Source organism: Carassius carassius, chromosome 31 (assembly GCF_963082965.1).
Source record: "Carassius carassius chromosome 31, fCarCar2.1, whole genome shotgun sequence".
Taxonomy (NCBI): domain Eukaryota; kingdom Metazoa; phylum Chordata; class Actinopteri; order Cypriniformes; family Cyprinidae; genus Carassius; species Carassius carassius.
Window position 1 is genome coordinate 8,642,721 of NC_081785.1, and position 26,604 is coordinate 8,669,324.

General features: G+C 36.8%; 2 protein-coding genes across 3 annotated transcripts; both read right to left on the reverse strand.

Annotated features, from left to right (window-relative positions):
- Positions 1 to 286: 286 nt before the first annotated feature.
- Positions 287 to 3,182, reverse strand: LOC132112042 (ubiquitin-conjugating enzyme E2 D4-like). The gene is made up of 7 exons (XM_059519633.1): positions 3,060 to 3,182; positions 2,134 to 2,197; positions 2,011 to 2,042; positions 1,814 to 1,891; positions 1,628 to 1,733; positions 1,306 to 1,399; positions 287 to 673 (listed from the first exon to the last, which is right to left on the reverse strand). Exons 1-7 carry the CDS (start codon positions 3,144 to 3,146, stop codon positions 628 to 630), a joined length of 507 nt encoding a protein of 168 aa, XP_059375616.1. The 5' UTR covers positions 3,147 to 3,182; the 3' UTR covers positions 287 to 627.
- Positions 3,183 to 8,442: 5,260 nt separating this feature from the next.
- LOC132112043 (visual system homeobox 1-like) lies at positions 8,443 to 14,081 on the reverse strand. 2 transcript variants are annotated; one of them, XM_059519634.1, is made up of 5 exons: positions 13,592 to 14,081; positions 13,020 to 13,098; positions 9,545 to 9,668; positions 9,259 to 9,451; positions 8,443 to 9,012 (listed from the first exon to the last, which is right to left on the reverse strand). In XM_059519634.1, exons 1-5 carry the CDS (start codon positions 13,974 to 13,976, stop codon positions 8,759 to 8,761), a joined length of 1,035 nt encoding a protein of 344 aa, XP_059375617.1. In that variant the 5' UTR covers positions 13,977 to 14,081; the 3' UTR covers positions 8,443 to 8,758. The 2 variants fall into 2 exon arrangements, with proteins under 2 accessions (XP_059375617.1, XP_059375618.1); XM_059519635.1 differs by having other exon boundaries at positions 9,271 to 9,451; positions 13,592 to 14,080.
- Between the last annotated feature and the right edge of the window lie 12,523 nt (positions 14,082 to 26,604).

The window sequence follows — 26,604 nt, forward strand, 5'->3', positions numbered from 1 at the left end:
CAAACTCGGTCCAGGAGGACAGCTAGTGACTGCTTCAGAGTTTAGCTCCAACTTGCACCTTCCTGGAAGTTTCTAGTATGTCTAGTATTACCTTAAACAGCTGGTTCAGCTGTGTTTAATTGGGGTTGGAGCTGAACTCTGCAGGACCCTCCAGGAGCAGGATTGGACACCCCTGGTGTATAGTTTCATCCCTGATGTGAGCTAATTCCAAAATTACACAGATATTGAAAACATCTCATTGTCAAACAATATACCAGGGTCATCATAAAACAGCTGCAGTGAGACATATTTTATAATAACACCTTTTAATGCAAAAACAATAAAAATGATCCAGTATTGTATTTATTTCTATACAATAAAATTTCTAAAATTTAACTAATTCATTGGAAAATAAAACAATATTTTTTTGTTATGTGTTAACTGACAGTTTGTTCCAGGATGCCTCTGTGAACAAAGGGACAAGTGACTTGGCCTCCTGAACAAGGATTTTATATGTATTTACTGTATATGTGTTTGTGTTGGGGATGTTTGTCTGTTGATAAATGTCTCGTCTCTGTACAGGTGCATTGCAGAGTCGTGTGCAGTAATAGTGTCCATGTGCAACCATGTCAGAATCTTGCCATCCAGTTACATCGCATACTTCTGAGTCCATTCCCTTGCCAGTCTGTTATACCTAAAAGACAAGAAAAGACATCTTCATTAAAAGGAATAGCACTCTTGATGAAGCATTCGGAGTCATTTGGGTACTCAAACACTTTTGTATTAATAAATAGTAATAAAAAAAAAAGAAAATGTAGAAAAGAAATGCAGCTTTGATTGAACCAGATGGTTCATACAGACAGGGGGGCTACATGCCCCCATATCGCTACCAATTTAATCCCCAGTGTCAGCCCCGCTGCCTTCTTTAAATAGCAATGATTGACATAGTGATAACCATAGCAATGGACAGGACAAAAATCTATGTGAAAATAGATGTGCATTAAGGCTAGAGCACTGTCAGTGATTTAATTCTGGAAAGGGGACTGGCCAAGACAGAGCATGTTCAGAGAGAGAGATCCAATTCACAGACCAAAGACGTGTGTAAACTTATCATATCAACCAGTAATTTCATTTGCAGTAAAAAGATGACAGAAAGTTCAATCTCTTTAAGTTATTCTTGACTGTGCTGTGATTATTGACTGCTTTGATGCCGTAGGACATTGTTTTGATACTTCTATCCCCCCCTTCTATCTCCCCCCCAAGAGTTAAATGCATACAGATATAGCCATTTTACAAATAAACTCGCACTTAACAAAACTCACTTACTTATCTTTGTCCGATTTGTAGATGTGTGCAATATCTGGAACTAAAGGGTCATCTGGATTCGGGTCACAAAGGAGGGAGCATATGGATAATAAAACTGAAAAACAGCAACAGAAAACAGCTGAATCATTTTAGTGGTGCTAATAAAAGTAAGATGAATATTTCTCATATTTAATGAAATAAAATCACTTAAAGTCTTAATTCTGAGCTCCACCTCTTTCAGTTGTATACTCCTTGCAATGGAGGATTATATTTCCTTTATCAGGATCTAGATGTAATCTAATTGGACGTTTATGATGAAAAGATCACATTTGTGCTCTCTAACCTTTGGATACCGTGAGGGCGGGTGACCACTGGGAGCGCAGAATGTCCAAACAGATGCTTCCATTACTGTTGATATTTGGGTGGTAGATTTTTGTTGTGAAGGCAACCTGTCAGCAACATAGTATCAGTTTATCTAACAACAAATCAGTTATTGAAGGGGAAAGAACAGTTGTAGTTCTCCACTCACTTTTGGTGGTTTAAAAGGATAATCAGTCGGGAAATGGATTGTGAGGAAGAAAACCCCTCCCTGATATGGACTATCACTCTAGGGGGAGATAAAAAGATATCATTTGTGTATGACCGAAGCCAATCCCTTTGTTTTACTGAACCAATAACTAATTTCCTAAAATAAACATTAACCTGGAATTACTCATGTGTACTTACTGGGCCCATTATTGTCGCCTGCCAGTGAAACACTGAAAGTGCAAATAGAAGATATATTGAGCAGACCGTCCTGTCAAAGTATTAAAGGCCAGTAATGAGTACATAGTTAGCAGACACACTTACAGTCTTCTCCAAGTGGTCCAGCTGAGCACTGCGAGGGTGGATCCCGTTGCAAGTCCTGTAGCTCCTACAAATACAGTATAAATGCATGTAAATGTCTATGATTCAAAAACAGACTTGCATGTTGCTGACAGTTCAGAGTAAAAACAAAAACAAAAAAACAACCTAATATCAAGTTTTGATATATATAAAATTCATAAGCAGTAATCCAGGTCTTATAAATGAATAATAGGAAATAAAGAATGTGTTTTACAGTATTTATTTAATAGCTTATTCTTTCTTTATTTTTACTTTAAATGTTCATTTTAAGTAAACATTGTTACGTGCTTCTGTCATTTAATTTACATTTATTTCAGTTCTAGATTTAGTCAGTTTTGTACTTTAAATTCAAATGATTTATTTCAGTTAGTTTCCAAGGCTCTGTTTACGTTTTTCATCGCATATTTACACTTCATTTTAACCTTATTTTAATTCATGAAAACATTTTATTTTAATCTAACACACACACACACACAGATATATATACATACCAACGTTATATATTATATAATCAGTGTAGTTATGACTTTCATATTATATTGTACGCTACATAGAGAATTATTTTATGAAATACTTACTCTTTAAATAAGGTAAACCTTTTTAACTAGAGCTGCTCAAAACATCCGTCGACAGTCTAAATCGATACAATGGTATACACACTAGAATTATAATGTAACATTTTTGATGTCCTGTAAGACTTCAGCCCTCTTTGTTCTCAACATCAAGCTCTTTTCATCTGGCCGACAAATAAATTATTCTACCATTCTGACTTTAGTAATGGGGACCGAGAGATGCTTCACTGTATCAGCCTTGTGTAGATCTTTTGAATCGCCGGTATGCTATTCTACTCTCAAGACATTTATTCTGTTTAGAAAAAATATATATATTACCTTTTGGATCCTTTTCAAAGCCATCAGAGCTCCGCTTCTTTTCTCCGCCTGAGGATGTGAAGGGAACAACAATGAGAGGGCGGACATTAGGGCAGTCTACTTCAAAATAAAAGTCTTTGTAACCTGTCATGGAACTGTGCGCAAACAGCAAAATAAAGCACCGTGTGGGATGGCTTGTTCTGTGAGGTTCAGGATGAGAATGGTTTAGATTTAATTCAGAATTACTATGACTTTAAATAATAATTAATTTAAATTAGATTTAATGCATTGGTACACAGACACTTCTGTTCATTAAGAAAGTCAGATGGCTGTGCTCAGCCCTCATTTTAATGGAATTAGGTCATCGGACACAGGAGTCCTGGCAATAAATAAGAGTTATCCATAAAATCAGTGTCGGCCCGTCCATCAGGCGATACAGGCGGTCGCCTGGGGCCCCTCTTTGATTTGAGGCTCCCGCTAATGATTTCACGCACTTTTAAATGTTTTATTTTCTCAAATGTCCACATTTAGTAGCTATGAGTGGTCAGTCTATGGTGGTCATTTGTCAAATATAATGCTTTTGTAATGCACAGACCCCATTAAACACGATACAATTTACAATGACGGTGAGCAAAATAGAAAACATATTTTATTAAAAGAATATTTCTGAATAATTCATACATGACAAATAGCTGAAAACGATAATAATAATAATAATAATAATAATAATAATAAACTGTCTAAATAAAAGCGGAAAAAAGATTAGAAACATATACAGCAGCACCACACTCTATTTAGCATAACACCTCCCACAATAGGCTATTGGGTGTTTGTTACAGGTAATAAAAATGTATACACTTAAATATTGAAATTGTATTTTATGTGCTCTCTTCTCACTGTTTTTAAACCAGTGGGCTCAATTTTTTTTTATCTCGCCTAGGGCCCCACAATGCTTCGGGCCGGCACTGCATAAAATCCTGCACTAAGTGTGTGTATGTTCCCAAGGAATGATCAATGAATACTAAGTGATTTAAAGCACCTGCCAAATTAATGCATGTAAATGTAGCCCCAAATGTATTAGCCAGGAAGGCAAGACAGAGTGTTTAGTAGTGGATGAGTGGCGAGGGATTACTGTAATTCATTTTTGATGCAGGATGCAGGATGCAGATGTTCTGTGTGCCAATCGCAAATTAGAGCTAATCCCAATAAACAACATATCAGACAGAGTTACTGCCTGCATCATCTGCAGTGAGCTCCACTTCACTGTGGTGTGTTACTTGATGAAAATAATCTGCTTGTTTGTGTAGTTTTGTGCCCATATCTTTCAAATCATGTCTGTTCAGAGATAATTTCATGTTATAAAGGTTGTTCATACTGGTTATTTGTTTCCTTAGAGTGAATTTTTTTTTTAAAGTATTTTTATTGTATCATATTTGTATCTTATTATAATATTATATTATATAGACTCAGTAACAAATTTCATTTTATTATTATTTATTTTACAATTTAAATATATGATTTATATTGTTTTTATTTATTTATAATATTATAACATATTATTGTTGATATATATATATATATATATATATATATATATATATATATATATATATATATTATTTTTATATATTATTATATTATTTATATATAATATATAATTTAGAAATGTATTGTGTTATATTTAATGCATTATATATATTCTAAACACATTCTCAAAATATGAAGCAAAGGGTTTAGCTCTTATTTATTTGATTTATTGCAGTTTGCAGCCTTCTTTCATATGGCCACTAGACGGAAGCACTACACGATCAAAACATGTTCAGCTGTTATGTTATTGCGTTGTAGACCTTTATAGGCATTGTGCATCTCATTGACTTTAGATTCAGGACACTCAGAAAATATAGTAAATATATATATATTGTATGTCTGCCACCCCATTGAACGCAAACACAAACAATATTATAGAGGTTTAGTGTATTGTTTACCAGCTGAGGTGAGTAGGCTATGAACAGATTATATCGTACCTTATGATTACAGAAACTTTAGTAGTCAAACCACGAAATTTACAACATTGTCTTGGGTATGTGTTTTAGTTATGCATTAAAATGCCAACTGGTCTCGCTTCAGACAACCTTGTCAATTTCATCAGGGAAACGCTGAACCAAATCGGCTTTGTTCGGTGATTTCACAGGGCTTGCCAAACGACTACCGAGTGCCAAAAACACATCTGCATGTTTGGAGCTCTCCGCACTGCTAAGCTACTTACAAATTAGCAGTGGACATAATATTTTCTCTTCATCGTTATCATAAACATCACAGCTTTGGTGTCTGCCAATCCACAGTACAATAAACATGGTTAATTTTTACAACTGGTGCTTGGCTCTGAATCATCTGAAAATCACCTGTGTGGGGTTAAAGTTAAACCTATAATCAGAAAAGATGTTGAAATGGGATTATTATGATTATTTTCTGTTATTATTATTATTTTATTATTATTATCTGTTTTATATGATTATTATTATTATTATTATTATCGTAACATTCAGCGGTCTGTCAGATGTTGCACTTACAAAATTATTCAAAAAGTAACGGGATCTACTTTTAGAGGGGAAAAAATAAACAATCACACCGTCATAAAGTCACACCGTGCTACAGATGTTTATTGTGACTTTTTTTTGGTATGTGCCCTAAAATCTTTTTTTTTTTTTTTTTCATTAATAGCCGTGAAACAAAAGGCAGGATTATCTTCCTGTCTGATCCTGTGTATAATAGTTTAAAAAGGACCCATCATCTATAATTGTTATTCTGTTAAGGGCAGTTGACACGAAAGATTATTGGGATCAGCAGTGGTTGATAGTATTTTAATAATTTAATTCCTGGGTCCTGAGCTTGTCTCGGGCTGAAGTGTTTTAATCTCTGTTTTCATGCCCCTCTCCTCTGCTAATCTGTTTTTCTATTATTCTCTTTAAACCCCTAACAAAACAATTACTTTTCCTAATGTCATATTATTGAGATTACCTTTAAAAAGCAATAGATACTATCAAATAGTTTATATCTACCCATTAACAAATGACAATCAATTTAGCCTAAATTGTGCGGCCGTTTGTAATTCCAATTTAGCTTTATCTACAATTATATCTACAAAAACAGTCTGTTAAGATTTTGATATTGCTAACTGGTATTTGTAATCATTTTATTTAAATGCATTATCGTATCGTATTGAAATGCTGTATTTAACATATCTGCAGAGCTTTTGCTGAGGTTGTTAAAATAAAAATATCTGGGAACGGATCATGCAAGCTGATGTGTATTACAACCCGAATTCCGGAAAAATTGGGACGTTTTTTAAATTTTAATAAAATGAAAACTAAAGGAATTTCAAATCACATGAGCCAATATTTTATTCACATTAGAACATAGATAACTTAGCAAATGTTTAAACTGAGAAATTTTACACTTTTATCCACTTAATTAGCTCATTTAAAATGTAATGCCTGCTACAGGTCTCAAAAAAGTTGGCACGGGGGCAACAAATGGCTAAAAAAGCAAGCAGTTTTGAAAAGATTCAGCTGGGAGAACATCTAGTGATTAATTAAGTTAATTGATATCAGGTCTGTAACATGATTAGCTATAAAAGCTTTGTCTTAGAGAAGCAGAGTCTCTCAGAAGTAAAGATGGGCAGAGGCTCTCCAATCTGTGAAAGACTGCGTAAAAAAATTGTGGAAAACTTTAAAAACAATGTTCCTCAACGTCAAATTGCAAAGGCTTTGCAAATCTCATCATCTACAGTGCATAACATCATCATAAGATTCAGAGAAACTGGAGAAATCTCTGTGCGTAAGGGACAAGGCCGGAGACCTTTATTGGATGCCCGTGGTCTTCGGGCTCTCAGACGACACTGCATCACTCATCGGCATGATTGTGTCAATGACATTACTAAATGGGCCCAGGAATACTTTCAGAAACCATTGTCGGTAAACACAATCCGCCGTGCCATCAGCAGATGCCAACTAAAGCTCTATCATGCAAAAAGGAAGCCATATGTGAACATGGTCCAGAAGCGCCGTCGTGTCCTGTGGGCCAAGGCTCATTTAAAATGGACTATTTCAAAGTGGAATAGTGTTTTATGGTCAGACGAGTCCAAATTTTACATTCTTGTTGGAAATCACGGACGCCGTGTCCTCCGGGCTAAAGAGGAGGGAGACCTTCCAGCATGTTATCAGCGTTCAGTTCAAAAGCCAGCATCTCTGATGGTATGGGGGTGCATAAGTGCATACGGTATGGGCAGCTTGCATGTTTTGGAAGGCTCTGTGAATGCTGAAAGGTATATAAAGGTTTTAGAGCAACATATGCTTCCCTCCAAACAACGTCTATTTCAGGGAAGGCCTTGTTTATTTCAGCAGGACAATGCAAAACCACATACTGCAGCTATAACAACAGCATGGCTTCGTCGTAGAAGAGTCCGGGTGCTAACCTGGCCTGCCTGCAGTCCAGATCTTTCACCTATAGAGAACATTTGGCGCATCATTAAATGAAAAATACGTCAAAGACGACCACGAACTCTTCAGCAGCTGGAAATCTATATAAGGCAAGAATGGGACCAAATTCCAACAGCAAAACTCCAGCAACTCATAGCCTCAATGCCCAGACGTCTTCAAACTGTTTTGAAAAGAAAAGGAGATGCTACACCATGGTAAACATGCCCCGTCCCAACTATTTTGAGACCTGTATCAGAAATCAAAATTGAAATGAGCTCATTTTGTGCATAAAATTGTAAACTTTCTCAGTTTAAACATTTGCTATGTTATCTATGTTCTATTGTGAATAAAATATTGGCTCATGTGATTTGAAATTCCTTTAGTTTTCATTTTATTAAAATGTAAAAAACGTCCCAACTTTTCCGGAATTCGGGTTGTAAATATGAATGGGCTATTGAGTAGTTTGACAGTTTCTGGGAAACAAACTGCTTAATCTTGTTGTTGTTTGGCTTAAATATTATTTTTTCCACATTAAGTGTTAACAGACCATCTAATAGGTCAGGTTGTATAATGGAAGACATCTGTATACCTTTCTCATGTGTTTGACAGCAAGAAGACTGGGACCAGTGATGAGCCTTTTTCTTAAACTTCCTCTTCTATGTAACAAGTCAATGTAATTTTTTTCAAGTCAAGGCAATATTTTTATATCTGTGTGCTGAAACAATAAAGAAACAGAAAGCAGGAATCAAAAGCATAATTTTTTTGTTGTTGTTTTCATTATGTGGATTTGTTTTTGCTGGTATTATATTGCTCTGTTAATGACATTGATCAATGCAAAACATTCATCATCACAGCAGGTAAAGTGCTTTAGAATCCTTTCTGTTCCACAGACACAAACCTTTTGACAGAAGAAGAAAGAAAATATATAAAAAATAATAATAATAATAATTTAAAACTTATTTTAAATCAGATTTATGGATAATTCCCATGAACGTAACATAAAACATAATATTTAACACTTTTTACATGAATACTTTTTACACATGAAAGATAAAATAATTTAGAATAAAAAGTCTCGTAATCAAATACTTGATAAACAACAACAACAACAACAACAAAAAAATCATAATACAGGAAAGCTGACAAAACAAAACCATTGTCAAAAGATGACAGACTATATAAACCTTTTTGCCCCTTTTTACTGCGTGTGCACTTCAATATTGTCCATATTAATTGGCATATTTAACTCTCAGTTTCAGAATCACTGCCGTCTCCTGTGCGAGGTGGTGATCTTTTCAAAGTGCTTTTACTCTCTTGTTTTGAAGTGCTGGACAAATCTATTGCCATGTCCTCTGAGTCGTCTGCTCCGGTAGTTCCACTCGACCATGTTGTGTCACTGTCCTTCCCCTTGTGTTCGTCTGAATATGAATCTGAATGCGTCGATTCAGGTGAACCGGGAGCTTTTTTTGTGATTTCCAGAGATTTTTTGTGCATTCCTGAAAGAATAAAATGCAGATGAAATTAAAAAAAAATGTAGCTTAAGTTGCCAAATATTTGTAGTTGGATTACAAAACACTTTTAAGTCAGACCCTGGGTCTGTTTTAAGCCCAGTTCATGTGAATTAAAATTTTATGCATTGCAAGTGTAAAATATGGGCAACAGACATTCACAAGACACCTCAGCTATGTATTCAAGTGATCAAATACATATTTGAGTCTTTGAGTATTAAATAGAAAAACCACCTGCTGGCTCACCTAGAAGCCAGGGAGCACAGGAGCCCATCATGCCATTCTTGGCCGAATTGATGATGGATTCTGGAAGTGGAATGGAGTGACGGACCATCGCACCATAGAGCCCATATTCTGCCATAACGCTGCTGCGGCCCCAGCACTTCTCCCTTTTCCTCCACTTAGCACGGCGATTTTGAAACCATACCTGGGCAAAAACAAGTCTGGGCATTAGCTAATGGAAAGAGAGAAAGATCAAGTAAGAAAAAGAGAAGGAAAAACTGTGAAAATCATTGTATACCTGTATCCTGTCCTCTGGTAGCTCTGTCTTCATGGCCAGCATTTCTCTTGCGTACACATCTGGATAGTGCGCTTCATGGAAGGCTTTCTCCAGCTCCTCAAGCTGATGCGAAGTGAAAACTGTCCTGAAAATCAAAAAGAGATGTGTGGTTAATAAAACCAATTACCAGATGTCACGCTGTCTGGTCTCTGTTTCCCTGAGTCTCCACTAGTGGTCTCACTTCCCCATAGGCACCTCACCGTACTACAATTCCCACAAAGCCTTGTCCCTTCATCACAGTAATTGCACTCCTGTTAATTGCACTCAGGTGTCTTCACTTGTTAGTCATTATCCTCCCTATATTAACCAGTCCTTTTCTGTTTGTCTGCATGGAGTCCTTTCTTTCCGTCACTCAGTTTCCTCGTCTTCCAAGTTCCTCGTCTTCCGAGTTCCTCGTCTTCCGAGTTCCTGTTCCTGTTCCCGTTCCCGTTCCTTTCCTGTTTGTTTATTTGTTGGTTGGATTTATGGTTTTGACCCCTGCTTGTTGATTTCTCTTTAGATTACCCATTAAACCCATACTGCGATTGGATCTCTCGTCTCCTGCGTTTCACTGGGTCTCCGACCGTAACAGAAGGACTCCATCAATGTCGAGATCCAGCGGTGTGGGACTTCATTCCCGTTCCCCAGCCAGTTTGGTGGAGCGGAGGGCGAAATATTTAAAACTAACCACCCTCCGCCAAGAGGGCAATGAGGTGGGTGCCATGGCACAAATGTTCTGGTCCCTATAGCTGAGGGGATGGGATATAATGCCACAGCACAAGGTGGTCACCAGTCCCGTGTCATGACGCAAGATGGCCGCCAGCCCAGCACCACAGCACAAGATGGCCGCCAGCCCGGCACCACTGCCCAAGATGACCACCAGCCCGGCGCCACAGCACAAGATGGCCACCGGTCCAGTGCCACTGCCCAAGATGACCGCCGGCCCAGTGCCACTGCCCAAGACGGCCGCCGGCCCAGCGCCATGGCCCAAGATGGCCGCCGGTCCAGAGTCATGGCACAAGATGACTGCTTGTCCAGCGCCTCTGCACAGGATGACAGCCACAGTTGACCCTCCAGAGTCGAGTCAGGTTCCCGTTGACCCTCCAGAGTCGAGTCAGGTTCCCGTTGACCCTCCAGAGTCGAGTCAAGTCACCGTTGACCCTCCTGAGTCGGGTCAAGTCACCGTTGACCTTCCGGAGTCAGGGCTAGTCACCGTTGACCTTCCGGAGTCAGGGCTAGTCACCGTTGACCTTCCGGAGTCAGGGCTAGTCACCGTTAACCTTCCGGAGTCAGGGCTAGTCACCGTTGACCTTCTGGAGTCAGGGCTAGTCACCATTGACCTTCTGGAGTCAGGGCTAGTCACCATTGACCTTCCGGAGTCAGGGCTAGTCACCGTTGACACTCCAGAGTCAGGGCTAGTCACCGTTGACACTCCAGAGTCAAGTCAAGTCACCGGTAATCTTCATGGGCAAGGGCAAGTCACCAATGATCTTCATGGGCAAAGTCCAGTCACCAGTTTTCTACATGGGCAAAGGCAAGTCACCATTGATCTTCATGAACAAATGCAAGTCACCAATGATCTTAATGAGCAGAGTCAGGCCACCAATGATCTTCATGAGCAGAGTCAAGTCAGCATTGATCTTCCTGAATCCAGTCTAAACACCATGGAATTACCAGAGTCTCTCCACGTCTCTGTGGAACTACCAGAGCCTCCCCATGTCTCTGCTGAACTACCAGAGCCTTTCCACATCTCTGTTGAACTACCAGAGCCTCTCCACGCCTCTGCTGAACTACCAGAGCTTCTCCATGTCTCTGCTAAACTACTAGAGCCTCTCCACGCCTCTGCTGAACTACCAGAGCCTCTCCACGTCTCTGCTGAACTACCAGAGCCTCTCCACGCCTCTGCTGAACTACCAGAGCCTCTCCACGTCTCTGCTAAACTACCAGAGCTTCTCCTCGTCTCGGCTGAACTACCAGAGCCTCTCCTCACCTCTGCGGAACTTCCAGAGCCTCGTCACGTCTTAGCCGAACTCTCTGAGCGCCCGACTGATCCTGTCGTGGCCACGGAGGCCACCCTTAACTTGTTCATGTTCTCTGTTTCAGACTTGCCTAACCAGACTTGCTCTCCTGTGTCATCGACCCCACTGTGGTGGTCTTCTGCGCTGCCCGGGTGGCCCTCTGCCTCGACCGCATGGATGTGGTGGTCTTCTGCGCCGCCCTGGTGGGCTTCCGTCTCGACCACACGGATGTGGTGGACTTCTGCGCCGCCCTGGTGGGCTTCTGTCTCGACCGCACGGATGTGGTGGTCTTCTGTGCCGCCCTGGTGGGCTTCCGTCTCGACCGCACGGATGTGGTGGTCTTCTGTGTGGCCCTGGTGTGCTTCTGTCTCGACCGCACGGATGTGGTGGTCTTCTGCGCCGCCCGGGTGGGCTTCTGTCTCGACCGCACGGATGTGGTGGTCTTCTGCGCCGCCCGGGTGGGCTTCTGTCTCGACTGCACGGATGTGGTGGTCTTCTGCGCCGCCCTGGTGGGCTTTTGTCACGACCGCACGGATGCGGTGGTCTTCTGCGCCGCCCTGGGGGGCTTCTGTCTCAACCGCAGGGCTCCAATTCCACCATGCTCCTCTCTGGATTCCTGCCCTATCGGTTTGGCCCTGGGACACTCTCCTCTTCCCTCTATGGACCTGGCCCTCCGTCCCTCCCCCTGATCCTCCGCCAGTCCACCTCCCTCCTGGGCTTCTCGTTTTTGTTTTTCTCTCTGTTTCCCTCTATGGACCTGGCCCTCCGTCCCTCTCCCTGATCCTCCGCCGGTCCACCTTCCTCCTGGGCTCCTTGTTTTTGTTTTCTTGTCTCTGTTTCCCCATTTTACCTGACCCTCCATCCCTCCCCCTGGTCCTTCGCCACTCCACCTCCCTACTGGTCTCTGTGTTCCTTGGTCTCTTCTTGGGTTCAGGTGGAGCATCTGGTAGCTGCTCCGTGGAGGAGGGGGTAATGTCAGGCTGTCTGGTCTCTGTTTCCCTGAGTCTCCACTAGTGGTCTCACTTCCCCATAGGCACCTCACTGTAGGCACTACAATTCCCACAAAGCCTTGTCCCTACATCACAGTAATTGCACTCCTGTTAATTGCACTCAGGTGTCTTCACTTGTTAGTCATTATCCTCCCTATATTAACCAGTCCTTTCTGTTTGTCTGCATGGAGTCCTTTCTTTCCATCACTCAGTTTCCTCGTCTTCCGAGTTCCTGTACCCATTCCTGTTCCCGTTTATCTGTTTCCCTGTTGTTTATTTGTTGGATGGATTTATGGTTTTGACCCCTGCTTGTTGATTTCTCTTTGGATTACCCATTAAACCCATACTGCGATTGGATCTCTCGTCTCCTGCGTTTCACTGGGTCTCCGACTGTAACACCAGATCCTTACATAACAAACATTTAATGTAATATTTAATTTCATTACATACCTGTGCCTTCGCTTCTTCCTCTTTTGTGAGTTCCCTGAGTTCTTCCCATCATTGTTATCCCCAGAAAGACAATCATCATCTGTAATGAAAAACATTATTTATTTTTATAAAAAATAAAATTCCTTGACAGATTATAATAGAATTTCATATGTTGGGTAAAGGGGATTTATTATTATTTAAAAAATTATATATATATATATTTTTTTTTTTAATGTATATACAATATAATATAAAAAAGTAACTAAAATGTTCTTTAATTTAATTTATCAGTTTTTACAAATTCAAAAAAGTCAAAAACATTTAATATGACTTAATAAACCTGACTATATTAGGTTAAATCATCAATTCATTTTTTAAAGGGGATGTCGAGTAGATATTTTTACCGCTAAAGGTTGCCAATTTTTATTTAGATTATTATTTCAGATTCCATCAAATTAAAAGTCACAATAATGAAAAAAATAAAATAAAAAATCATTGCAAAAAGATAAAAGGTAAATTTCAGGGTCAGTTTCAGCACCAACTTCAGTGAACAGCTCTTTGGCTGATTCAACAAACAATAAAGTGATTTGTACCGGAATAGGCGTCTCGTTGCTGTTCTAGATTCTGCATGAAGTGACTCTCTGTCCGTGACTGCAGGAGCGGGATGTGGCTCGGGAGAAAACACGAGGAACCGGGAGGTTGTTGTGCCGCCAAACTGCAGAGAAAACCCAAGCCGAGCGGCAAAGTGCCTCCCGGGAAAGCAAATCCTCCGAGCGCCGCGCTCTGCCCCTCTCCATTGGCCCCCGCGCCAGGACCGGACTGATGCGGCTGAAGTTCCGACTCCAGACCGAGCAGATCTGTGATTGCGAATCCTTTGGACCTAAATCCAGATCCATTAAGACGTGATTTGTCGATTCCGAATGATGGATACAGTTTAACCTTAGGTTTTTCGTCTATAGTCTCTTCTTTTCCCGTCATGGTGGCAGTGTGTTAAATTCACCTTCTTTCTGAGGAGGTCAGGTTGGTGGGACGGTTAAGCGCTCTGGCGGGACTATTTATCCGTCTGTCCAGTCCAGTAGATCGTCGCACTGTCCAATCAGATTCAAAGTCTGATACGTCCATGAGAAGGCGTTTCCCTTTTTCAATCACAAAGGATTAATTGCCACCAATTTTCCCTTTAATCCGATAAGGATTTTCCTCTTCTATCTGAATTGGTCCTAAGAAGTTTTCCCCGTTTAGATGGAAGATTTCGCTCATATCCGCAGACTGTAACGCGTTAAAAATGTTTAATGTTTCATTTGGAGTCAGAATATAAATTAATTAGAAACAAGAAACCAGAACGAGATAAATATTCAAAATTGTAGTGACTAACTAACGTTTCGTGATATTTCTTTATCATTCGATAGCTGTAATCTAATTTGAAATATAATGCCGGAATTAGGCTATAACAAGGCTACTAATTAGCCTACTACTGAGACAAAATAAATAAATAAATAAAAATAATTCTGTTATAAAAGAATAAAAAAAAGAACTTAAAACAATTAAAACGCAATTTCTCTTCTAAATTATATAACCATAACTATTCATTTAAATAATGTAATATATAGGCTATAGCTTGCACTGGACTACATAGGCCTATAGATTAATTGTAAATAATTGTAAATTATATACAATTTTTTATCTGCCTTAAAAATGTACTCTGCATATTAAAGAGTCTTTTTTCATATCCTCCTGACAAACAGATGGAGTTTGTCCTCGAGGACATCATTTTTTAACGATTTCTCTGACCACTTCCTTTCATTGATCTTTAAAATGGCCGATATTAATTTAGTGATCAAATTCAATACCCTTATGAAAATATGATAATATTTTGTAATGATCATTTAAATCTGACAAATTTTCAAATTGATTGTCATAAATCAACATCTCAGGAAAATGTTATTGTGTTTGAAATCAAAATATGACTTTCTTTTACGAAACAGGATATCCATTTCATACATGTCCACTGTAGAGGACACTAAAAGCATGTTTATTGCACATTTTGGGAGACAACAAATGGAAATAAATTATATTTCAATATTCCTTTGAAAAAGAAGATATCATTATGAAAATCTTGCCAATTACTCCCATTATTACACTTTTTTTCTTTACATGTTGACCAAAATAACAAACTAATATGCAAATTATATACAGTGAATGTAGCTACATTGTACATTATGGGACCGCCCGTTTATGGCCATTTTACGCACATGCTGCATTAAGTAAAATTGTATATCAAAATCAAATCATTCTGTTATATCTTTCCTAGCATATTTGAGAACCATATTTAAGTTTGGTATAAACATTTAAATATGGATTGGGGATTTCTATTTAAAAAAAAAAGTCCTGGTGTCCTTTACAAAGGAGAATACATATGCATAAAACAGCATTTTTCAGAAATGTTATTTTTCCATTGTTATCTTATGCTCTAAACAATGTAATAACATGAAAAAAATATTAAATTAATTTTTTCTTCTGGTATAAGACCATGCGTTTAGGTTGGTGAATAATAACAATAATCATTATTATATTTACTATGATAACACGTTTAATAAATTCATTATTTATAGGACTTGCAATTATTCTAATTTAAATATAAGATATAATGTACTTTACGAATTAGCTGTTTTAGTATATTTAAACCTAAATGTTGCTTTAACATTGAGAAATGTAAACAACGTATTCCATGTTGCATTTAATTATACAAGGTTAGAAAGCAGCTAATCAAGTTTTGACAATGAACTGGTCCGTGCATTTATAAGCCTATCCTATTCCCACCTTTCAGCAAATTTCCTGTCTGGAATTATATTGGAATAAAAACATAGTTTTCTCGACGTGATAACAGAGAATCTGTTTTATTTCGTCGAATGAATTATTACGTCAGCAATGAGGGAAAAAAAGCTCTTCAAGCGTAAAATATTTTGGAAAATGAGGTCAAAGTTAGGGTGACGCTGTCAGATCGACGTGAAGCAGTATATAGTAGCAGAGACCATCCCATGTTTCAATAACAGAGCGAAAACATCTCCGCCAGTCTGTTTCAAAAAGCAGCAATTAGAGAAATCGTCTTACACGAGATAATTAAATGAAGTCCATTAAATTCGTTTACAACATTAATCTGTCATATAAAGAGCTCGACTCTTTAAAATCTGCTTTTAGGGCCCGTTTCCACCAGGACAACCTCCAGCTTTTTAACTGGTAGAGAGCTGCCCCACATAATCCTCATAACTGTAGCCCAATGTAACATAACTAAAACTAGGTCTAAATGTGATCATACTGGAGAAAAAGGAGGGATGGAGATCATTAGACGTCACTCTGAATAATAATCTCTGACTATTTTTATTAAAACAACACCAACAATACTATTAATAATAATTATTATTATTATTGTTAGTAGTAGTAGTAGGCTAGTAGACTATTATTATTATTATATTAATATTATTATTATTGCAGCAACAATATTTATTTTTATTTTTTTATTTTTATATTATAACTTGGTACGAATTGTGAACATATAGGCTAATGAACGAATAATTTCATTTAATAATTTCTTAAATCGATCAACAAAATAAAAAAAAAAATCATTATAATGGATAATTTCTTTAGCCATTATTTCACATAAACAGATACATTGTGAAATTGCGTTAAGATTACATGATTTCCTCACTCAGTTTTCTATTTCAAACGCAAACCCTTTATATATATATATATATATATATATATATATATATATATATAGCCTATATATATATATATATATATATATATATATAGCCTATATATATATATATATATATATATATATATATATATATATATATATATATATATATATATAGCCTATATATATATATATATATATATATATATATATATATATATATATATATATAGCCTATATATATATATATATATATATATATTTTTTTTTTTTTTTGCTAGTTAATTATTTTGATTCTAATACTCCACAATATCTGCTGACCAACAGGTTGCAGTTTAACACTGCAGATCCTTGTAAATAAAATCAGTTATTGTAAAATATTTCTGAAACCATTTAAGTAACGCATCTTTCAGCGTAAAAATACAAATAAAAATTCTTGACCGCTGATTTTTGTTCCTGCTTTTGTTTTTAGGCAGATCATACAATTTTACGGAAACAGACGAATAAAATAAATCCTTACAGAAATCATGGCGCTAAGTAACTGAAGCGAACAACACACAACCTGTGCTTGCGTTAAAGTGAGGGAATAAATTATGCTATTTTAAAGGCAGATTACAAGGCTGGGTTTCATGGTGTCATCAGATAGGATAATCCTGGATTAAACTAATCATTAAATGTTTCTCCGCTCATTATTTTCCAGAGAAGATTTCCAACCGATTCTCCACCGCCAAGATTATTAATCTCTTAAAGAGCGTAACATCAAAAAATCGCTCTTTGCTCTAATTTTCTCTGGCCATGGCGCGCGGCACATGTATGGAGGTTGTTTGACTAATAGACGTGCCACGTGTCCCATTTCTGAACAGCATCCACTCGTCACCCACCCAGCGAGCTCCCAGCAGACTGGCTATTAAGCAATGGGATTTCATACAGATTTCACAGTTAATATAGGGGAAAATATTAGATTTTATAAATTAATCTAAGTATATAAAAAAATAACAATAATATATATATATATATATATATATATATATATATATATATTTTTTTTTTTTTTTTTTTTTTTTTTTTTCAATGTAAACAAGAAAAATTACCACAGGACCTTCACATTTTTCTTGAATGGCTTTAGAGGAACAAGATTTCTCAAAGGATGCTTATTGTACAACATTGAGCAGATGTTCAAATCTGAAACCAAATCCTCGATTCTTGGGTAGCTGTGTGTGTCTGTGCTCAAGGGTCAGAGGTCTTATGTGTTTGTTGTGCAAACATCTGGGCCCTTAGATTTCCAGATGTTCCACCCAATCTATTAAGATTCCAGCTGATTTGTAATCATCAAGAACATGACACACGGCTACTTAAACTCAATCTGACCAATCGTCAGTGCTCAACACTGTACTTCTCATTGCTTTTCAACAACACTAGATGATCACGCTAGACAACTTGTTTAATGTTCCACAAATACGCCATGTGGATCACTTAGTAGTCTATGAAATTCAATCAGAAGAAAGCTGCACCGTCAAGGTTAAGCTTCATCCTGAAATGGCAAACAAGCTGTAACCCAGCATCCTATTTGTCCCAAACCAGGGCAAAATATTAAAAGCGTATATTATTTTTAAGCAAAATGAAATGCCCTCATCCCAACCCTATATAATCTTTTATATAATAATGAAAAACCGATGCAGATGTCCATTCGACTGCTTTCAAACATGCAAAGGGAGACCAGCCCGATAATCATTTTGCTGCATTAGAGGAGAACAGGCTTAACAGCATTTGTGCACAAAATTTCTGAGGGCAAAGATTTGCATTTTGACGGGTAATATTCTGTAAGCTGCTGATCGTTTTTTCCCCCCAAACGTATGCCACATTAATGCCATGAAATGTAATCACAAAAGTATTCATCCTCGAGTGGTAAATAATTTATGTTGAGATTAGGTTTTTGCATTCTTAGCTCCTCTGGCAATTCATTCTGTTTTTGAAATTGGATTGCCTTTTCTTGCTTCACTATCCTTACACACTCTAATAATTGCTCGTCTGCGTCTGATGTTTATTTTCACTGGATCTTCAATAAGTCCAGTTCTCATGAGCCAGCAAACCCTGCAAGGTTCAAGCATGCTCTAAGAAATGATAATCCTCATTGAAATGTATCAATTTTGTTTCACATATAAATTATAACTTTCTTTCTCACAAAAGACATTTGAACATCACTGAACATTGATTTAAACTGTATGAAAAAAAATTGCCAGAAGAAAGAAAGTCAGGAACGACATGAGAGCAACTAAATGACAGAATTGACATTTTTGGGGAACTCTCTTTTTTTTTAAAATTTGAATCAATGCATGACATGGCAGATATTTGACAGGTATTGAATAGCTTATGACTTGTTTATCAGTATTAAATGTGTTTCTTGCTACTGACAAACATCTTTAGAATCTGTTACCAACCACTGAGAGCAATAAAGGCAAAAAAAAACTAGCACACACCCATTCACATGCTAAAATAGATGCATTGTGGGAGGACGTGTGCTACAGACAATGTGTGAGGCGTTAGGACGCGGTTTTCTCCCGCTTTGGGGAATAAGTACAAAAGCACGGAAGAGCCCACCTGGGACTAAGAGAGCCGGGTTAATTAAAAACCTTATGTACACACACACTCATATTCACACTCTGATTAGATGACCTCTGATATCCCTTCTGTGTCAATTACACTCAAAAGCAAAGAGAAATTGGCCAGTCAGTTACAGCTATGAATCACTTATGTAATGTTAATTTGCCTCTCGGGAAGACACTCCAAATTAAGCTAAACTGCTGCTTTAAAATACATTTTTTTGTGTGCAACTATGCTGGATAACAGTCTACTAGAATGTGGATTAATGAAGTCCAATGTGACTAGTTGTAGAAAATGTTGCATATTTTAGGGGTTTCATTAGTTTGGTCACACTTCAGTTTGGGGACCAGTTATCACTATTAACTAATTATAAACTACAACTTTTGCCTCAATAAACTCCTGGTTTGGTGCTTATTTATAGTCATAAGGTAGTTGTTAATGGTGTAGGATTAATTAATCTAAACCATGGTAATGCATTAATAATTGCTTTATAAGTACTAATAAACAGCCAATATGCTAGTAATATGTGTGCTAATAAGCATGCAGCTATTTAATAGTTACAAATAGGGTCATAGATTTGACTATCTTTTTAGTTTATCTTCCACAGAAGATGAAAATTAATACAGCTTTGGAACAACATGAGGGTGAGTAAAATAAACTTAAAGGGATAGTTCACCCAAAAATGAACATTTTGTCATCATTTACTCATACTCATTTACTCATGTTGTTCCAAACCTGACTTTCTTCTGTTGAGCAAAAATATATTTTGAAGAATGCTGACAACCAAAATTTTGGTTTGACTTCTGTTGTATGGACAAAAACATAAAAAATGGGTGCCGAAACTGTTTGGTTACCATCATTCTTCAAAACACCTTGTTTTATGTTCCACAGCAGAAAAAAGACAAATTGGTTTGGAACGACATGAGGGTGAGTAAATGATGACAGAATTTTTGTCTTTGGGTGGACGATCCCTTTATATGTATCATTACACCTTCAACAGAATCAACAAAAGCTTTAACTGTTTAAAAGCAAGGCAATTTGGCAGATGGAAAAGGAACTCATAATTAGAATCTTGAGTGGTTTGCGCGGCACATTGTAAACGATAGCAGTAATTGCTATAATTCTGTATCCAGACAGTGATTATGTCCTGGGTCATCTTTAGCAATGCCCTATAAACACCAGACCCAAATGAGTTTGTTTTTAATTGTTTAGCTGGTCTATTGTTTATACTAGATAAGGAGGCAGCAATAGTCTGGCCACACGTCACCCACTTCAAATCACACCCCGTTCACTGCCTCTGGCCCACTAATTATTCAAAAATGCACATTTATACAAATAGCCCTTGTAGATTAACCTTCAGTAATGTAAACAATGGATAGTCGTGGGGTTAAAGTTTTGTAAATTAGTCAAGACCACTAATGATATCTGATGTCTGTCAAGTCTGTGGATATTTGATCTTCTTAGAGCTTTATATTTATAGTCTTGTGGTAATCTCACATCTGAAGTGAGGCCACGCCACGCGGTGCGAGACACGATACAAATCTGTCAACTTGCGTAAACAACATTTAGCAGAATAACAGTTTAGGATTAAAATATTATTAGGGGATGCACAGGGTCAGAGGTATTTTATAAATATGTAATTATGTTTGCCTTTATATGCAAATAAGCCACGTGTTCAAAACAAAGCTAGAAAGCTAAATTCTGGCAAGATGCTAGCTTGGGGTAGTTCATGGTAATTTTGGATAATTCAGTCATATAACAACTTTTTTACATTTTATATGATAACTATGATAATATGATATGAAATATGATAGAAAGAATAGTGATTGAGTCTTAATCCTCTGGTCCATTGCTTAAGTGTCCCGTCTTCAACACTTTCACTAAAGCTGAACATGCAGCTTCGGTCATCCTGAGACACAGATGATTAGCAAAGCTTTGTGACCCTGAAAGCACACATTCAGGAACGTTTCTTTCTGTAAATATTAATATAAAATAAATAAGGGCTGAAATAGTGGTTTTGACAGCATGTCTGTATTCATTTATTTCTGTGTGGGCAAAGCTGCATTTTCAGCACCATTACTCCAGTCTCCAGTTTCACATGATCCTTCAGAAATCATTTGAAAACTGTTTTTCTGCTCAATATTGAGGAATACTGAGGAAACTGTGCCTTTTTCAAGATTTTCTGATGAATTGAAGTCCAAAATTCACATTTATGTGAAATAGAAATCTTTTGTAACAAATGTATTTATTATCACTTCTCATCAATTTAATGCATCCTTGCTTAATAAAAGTATTAATTTCCTTAAATCTTACTGACCCCAAAAATTTGAATGATAGTGCACTCATATTACTACTGGATGATTGAATTATAGTTTATTATAATTATTATAATTATAACTATAGTTTAGTTACATCACTGCCACTAGCTAGTTACACTCCAACACTGATTACTAGTTACTAGACACATGATTTCACAATTTAAAAAAAAGAAAAAGAAAAAACTTTTTCGGGGAGGAAAAGCAAGATGAATGAGAAGAAGACAGATGAGGCGAAAATATAAAGGTTAACAGATGTGCCTAACCACTGGTTGAGGGCTGGGTTTGTGTAATGAGTAAGCCAGTTCACTAATGAACTTAGTGTGTCTTGTTCAGTTAGTTTAGCAATACAAATACATTATCCACACGCCATAACAGGCCTGTCTGACTCACTCAACCTATTAGACCATGATTCTTCTTTCTCCCACTCCTTCCCTTTCCCCCTCACTCCTGTCTCACTCTTTCTTCTTTCTATTTTTTTTTTCTCCAAATGTACTTAAAGTGTACTAATTAGAAGGAATCAGGTCAATTAAAAGATGGGGCCTCATTATGAGGCCGTGATCAGTGACACAATGTAATGTCCAGACAACCAACCGTCACTGTGCCGCACCATGGAGAAAAAGAGCCAATGCACTCTTTACCTAAATGTGGCAATAAAAAGCCTCTGTGTCTCAGCTATCTGGTCTCATCAATGGTATGACTTTGATTTTTTAGGTGCTCTGGAATGTATCATTCTGATTGTTCAGGTGTGGAACTCTGCCGCTGGATATTTTCATTCGATGACCTCTAAACTATATGATTAATCAATGACCCAGGCAAATGATTTCTGTGCTCTCTCGTGGGTCACATAAGAGAATATCTACTCAAATCAATATTCTTTCTGTTTTCACTGACTGCACATTATTCCTTACTACACATTATATCCTTACATCCAACCTGCTTACATCTGTGTCCAAGTGATGATCGGTCTTTCATTCATACACTATTGCTCAAAATTTTAGGGTCAGTAAGATTTTTTTTGTTAATTAAATATTTGATTCAGCAAGGACATATATTGTTCAAATGTGTCAGTAAAGACATTTATAATGTTACAAAAGATTTCTAGTTCAAGTAAATGCTGTTCTTTTGAACTTTCTCTTCATCAGAGCACCCTGAAAACAACATGTACTACGCATTCCACAAAATATTAAGCAGCACAACTGTTTTCAAACTTGGTAATAATAAGAAATGTTTCTTAAGCATCAAATCAGCATATTAGAATGTTATTAGATCACGTGATATTGAAGTAATGAATGCTGAAAATTCTGCTTTTCATCAAAGGTATAAATTGCATTTTAAAATGTAAAAATAGAAAACATTTATTGTACAATATTTCTGTTTTACTATAATTTTTTAACAAATAACTTTCTTTACATTTCTTTGTTCAACAACTTTTAAAATCTTATGGAACTCAAATCTTTGAACAGTGTATTTATGCAAAGTTATACACATTTTACCAGTTTATGTTCCCTGGAAATCGAACCCATGACCTTAGTGGTGTCAGCTACATTATCCAAATGAAATAAATTCTGTTCCCTTCTCATGGATCATAGTAACCTCATATTTTACAGGCACAAACTGGAAGCAAACAGACTTGGTATGTCTTTAAAGTTTGCAACATAAGATCAGATGAACTAAAGATGCAGAAACAGATGTAGATTTAAATAACATGTGTACACTTTGGCCATATTAGAAATTTGGCAAAGCTGAATTTAAGTTGACTCAATGCACCCCTTGTCCCCAATGGATGGAGAGGAGGGGTTTAGCTTTAACTGGCAGAGGACTTTTCTGAAAGTGATCGCAAGAAATCATAAGAGTATTATAAAAGAACAATGAAAACAAAATCTGCCTTTGATTTGAATAATAGTATATATAATATATAATATAAAATCGGACAAAGGGATTATTAAAGGAGTGGAGCGTCTATTGTCCTTTTTTATGTCCATCTTAAAAATAATCACATATGTTATGAGGCATCTGGGTGGAGGGGAAAGGAAAGAGCAAACTTGCACATGGATGACCAACTTATATCTGCAAGTATCTTTTCTCACAACGATGATGCTGTGATTATAATTCAACATCCTTCAGCTCAATGGCAGAAAGTAATCTGTCTTTAACTGTTAGGTTACTGTATAATTGTCATGTGGAGGGGTTAAGAAATATATTTTCACATTTATATTGATATAAATAGATAATATATTTTTTAATATAAAATCACCTGAGGGTTGCAAGATACAATAAATCTTAAGGAATTAAAAAAATAATATTAAAACCATTAATTAGCGGAACATGAGGTTTGATGAAGTTCCCTAAGACCTGTGGCGTTTGGTGCTGAGTGGCAGATGTTGAGTGCTAACATTCAAAAACTAACCTTGAGGAGTGAGACAGCCTTGAAAGTTCCTAGCCCTTGTCACAATGTCTCCCAGTCTTGCTTCAGTGTGTCACATGTGATGCAGAGCTCCATGATTGCACAAGTTTCCCTTTCCCCCGAGGCCATCCCATCCACCTCATCCGCATACTCTAAGCCCTATATATATATATAAAAGCATTTTTTTCTTAAAAAATGACTAGATAACTATATTTGCCTTTAGATTGAAGTTCTAGTGCCTCAAAATTCCTTTTAAGAACAAAATATATGAGGGAAATTAACAATGAATATAAAAGGAAGAGGCATGGAGTGATGACGATTTTAAAATGAATAACCATTGACATAAAGTATGCAGAGAAAAATAAAAAATAGGTGAGTTGCAAATGAATTCTTGCATTTAAACCAACCACAACCCATATTTATGAGGCGATGTACTATACATTCAGCTCATTTTCTCAGTTAAGTGCCATTACCCATAATCCAGCATAAGCACTGGAGAGCGCATGTCCCCATCTCTGAGTCCCTCTCACCCTGCTTTGCCACCATCCACTCACACGCCACAGCCACCCCACCCTCTGCGGAGGCAGGATTAGGCCAAATGAGGCTAAGAACAGATTGAAAAAAAGGAAGAAAAGGAAAATAAGAAGAAAATCGGTTTTAAAAAATGCAAACACTTATTCACAATGGATAACAAATGAATTATCCCGTCCTTTCATTTCGAAATCAAAATTTTGTGGTAAACAGGCACAAATTTAAGTGGAATTTTCATTAAACTGGGAGAAAACATGACAATTAGCAAACATTGTTCATTGGTATTTTGTTCTACTGTATATACCCAGTGAAAATTATAAATGTAAATTTATAATATATATATATATATATATATATATATATATATATATATATATATATATATATATATATATATACAGTACAGACCAAAAGTTTGGACACACCTTCTCATTCAAATAGTTTTCTTTATTTTCATGACTATGAAAATTGTAGAGTCACACTGAAGGCATCAAGGGCTATTTGAGCAAGAAGGAGAGTGATGGGGTGCTGCGCCAGATGACCTGGCCTCCACAGTCACCGGACCTGAACACAATCGAGATGGTTTAGGGGTGAGCTGGACCGCAGACAGGAGGCAAAAGGGCCAACAAGTGCTAAGCATCTCTCGGGGAACTCCTTCAAGACTGTTGGAAGACCATTTCAGGTGACTACCTCTTGAAGCTCATCAAGAGAATGCCAAGAGTGTGCAAAGCAGTAATCAAAGCAAAAGGTGGCTACTTTGAGGAACTTAGAATATGACATATTTTCTGTTTTTTCACACTTTTTGTTATGTATATAATTCCACATATAATTCCACATGTGTTAATTCATAGTTTTGTTGCCTTCAGTGTGAATCTACAATTTTCATAGTCATGAAAATAAAGAAAACTCTTTGAATGAGAAGGTGTGTCCAAACTTTTGGTCTGTACTGTATATATATATATATATATATATATGTGTGTGTGTGTGTGTGTGTGTTAGTGCTGTCAAATGATTAAGCGTGATTAATTTCATCCAAAATAAAAGTTTTTGTTTACATAGTATGTGTGTATATACTGTGTTTATATAAATACAGACAAATGCTGTATATATTTAAGAAAAAATGTTTATAAAATGTTTATATTTTAAATATGTTTATATATAATATACATTTTATGGATATAAATATAATATATACATATAAATATAATATAATATAATATACATATAAATATTTTCAAAATATCTGCTGTATGTGTGTGTATTTATATATACATAATAAATACACAGTACACACACATATATTATGTAAACTTTTATTTTGGATGCGATTAATCGTTGGACAGCAATAATTTATTTGACCTTAAATTTGTTAAGGTAATAAGATGATTGTTTACATGAATAACGAATAGGCTATTTGTGTTTTAAAGATTAAAGATTACGTTAATCTATTAAGATTAAGGCAATTTAATCGTGATTAATCAGAATTCTCATGATTAATCACAAGCTAATCATAGAGAATGTGATTCTGTGGTAAATTATATTAGCAAAGTTTTTATTTTAACAAAAAAACTGGAAACACTTCAGGAGTGTGTGTCACTTTCTTTAACGTTCCACCTGGAAAATGCCTGGAATTGTGGTGACATTTCCATGCCCCGAAATGTGATGCTATTGGTTTTTTGACATGTTGGTCATACGGCCTCATCGGAGGGCCTTGGCCAATGAAAGCTGCCATAAATTCCAGACATTCAGCCCTCAGTCTAAAGGTGTAGCTATGTTAGAGACCCGTCTGTCTCCCTCCCTCAATGACAGGCAGCCGGCGTCCTCTGCAGCTGTTAGAAAGATGGTGATCAGGCAATTTATGATTTTGATTTGTTTATTTTTATCTTGAAGAACATTCTGTTGTGATTATAATTTTGTTGATATGTCATGGGCCAAGGCTTCAAAACTTAAATTGAAATACTCAATATACTGGATATAGTGGTGTTTACAAGACCTACACTACAGATCAAAGGTTTCTGAAATAACTTCTTTTTTTTAGCAAGGGTGCATTAAATT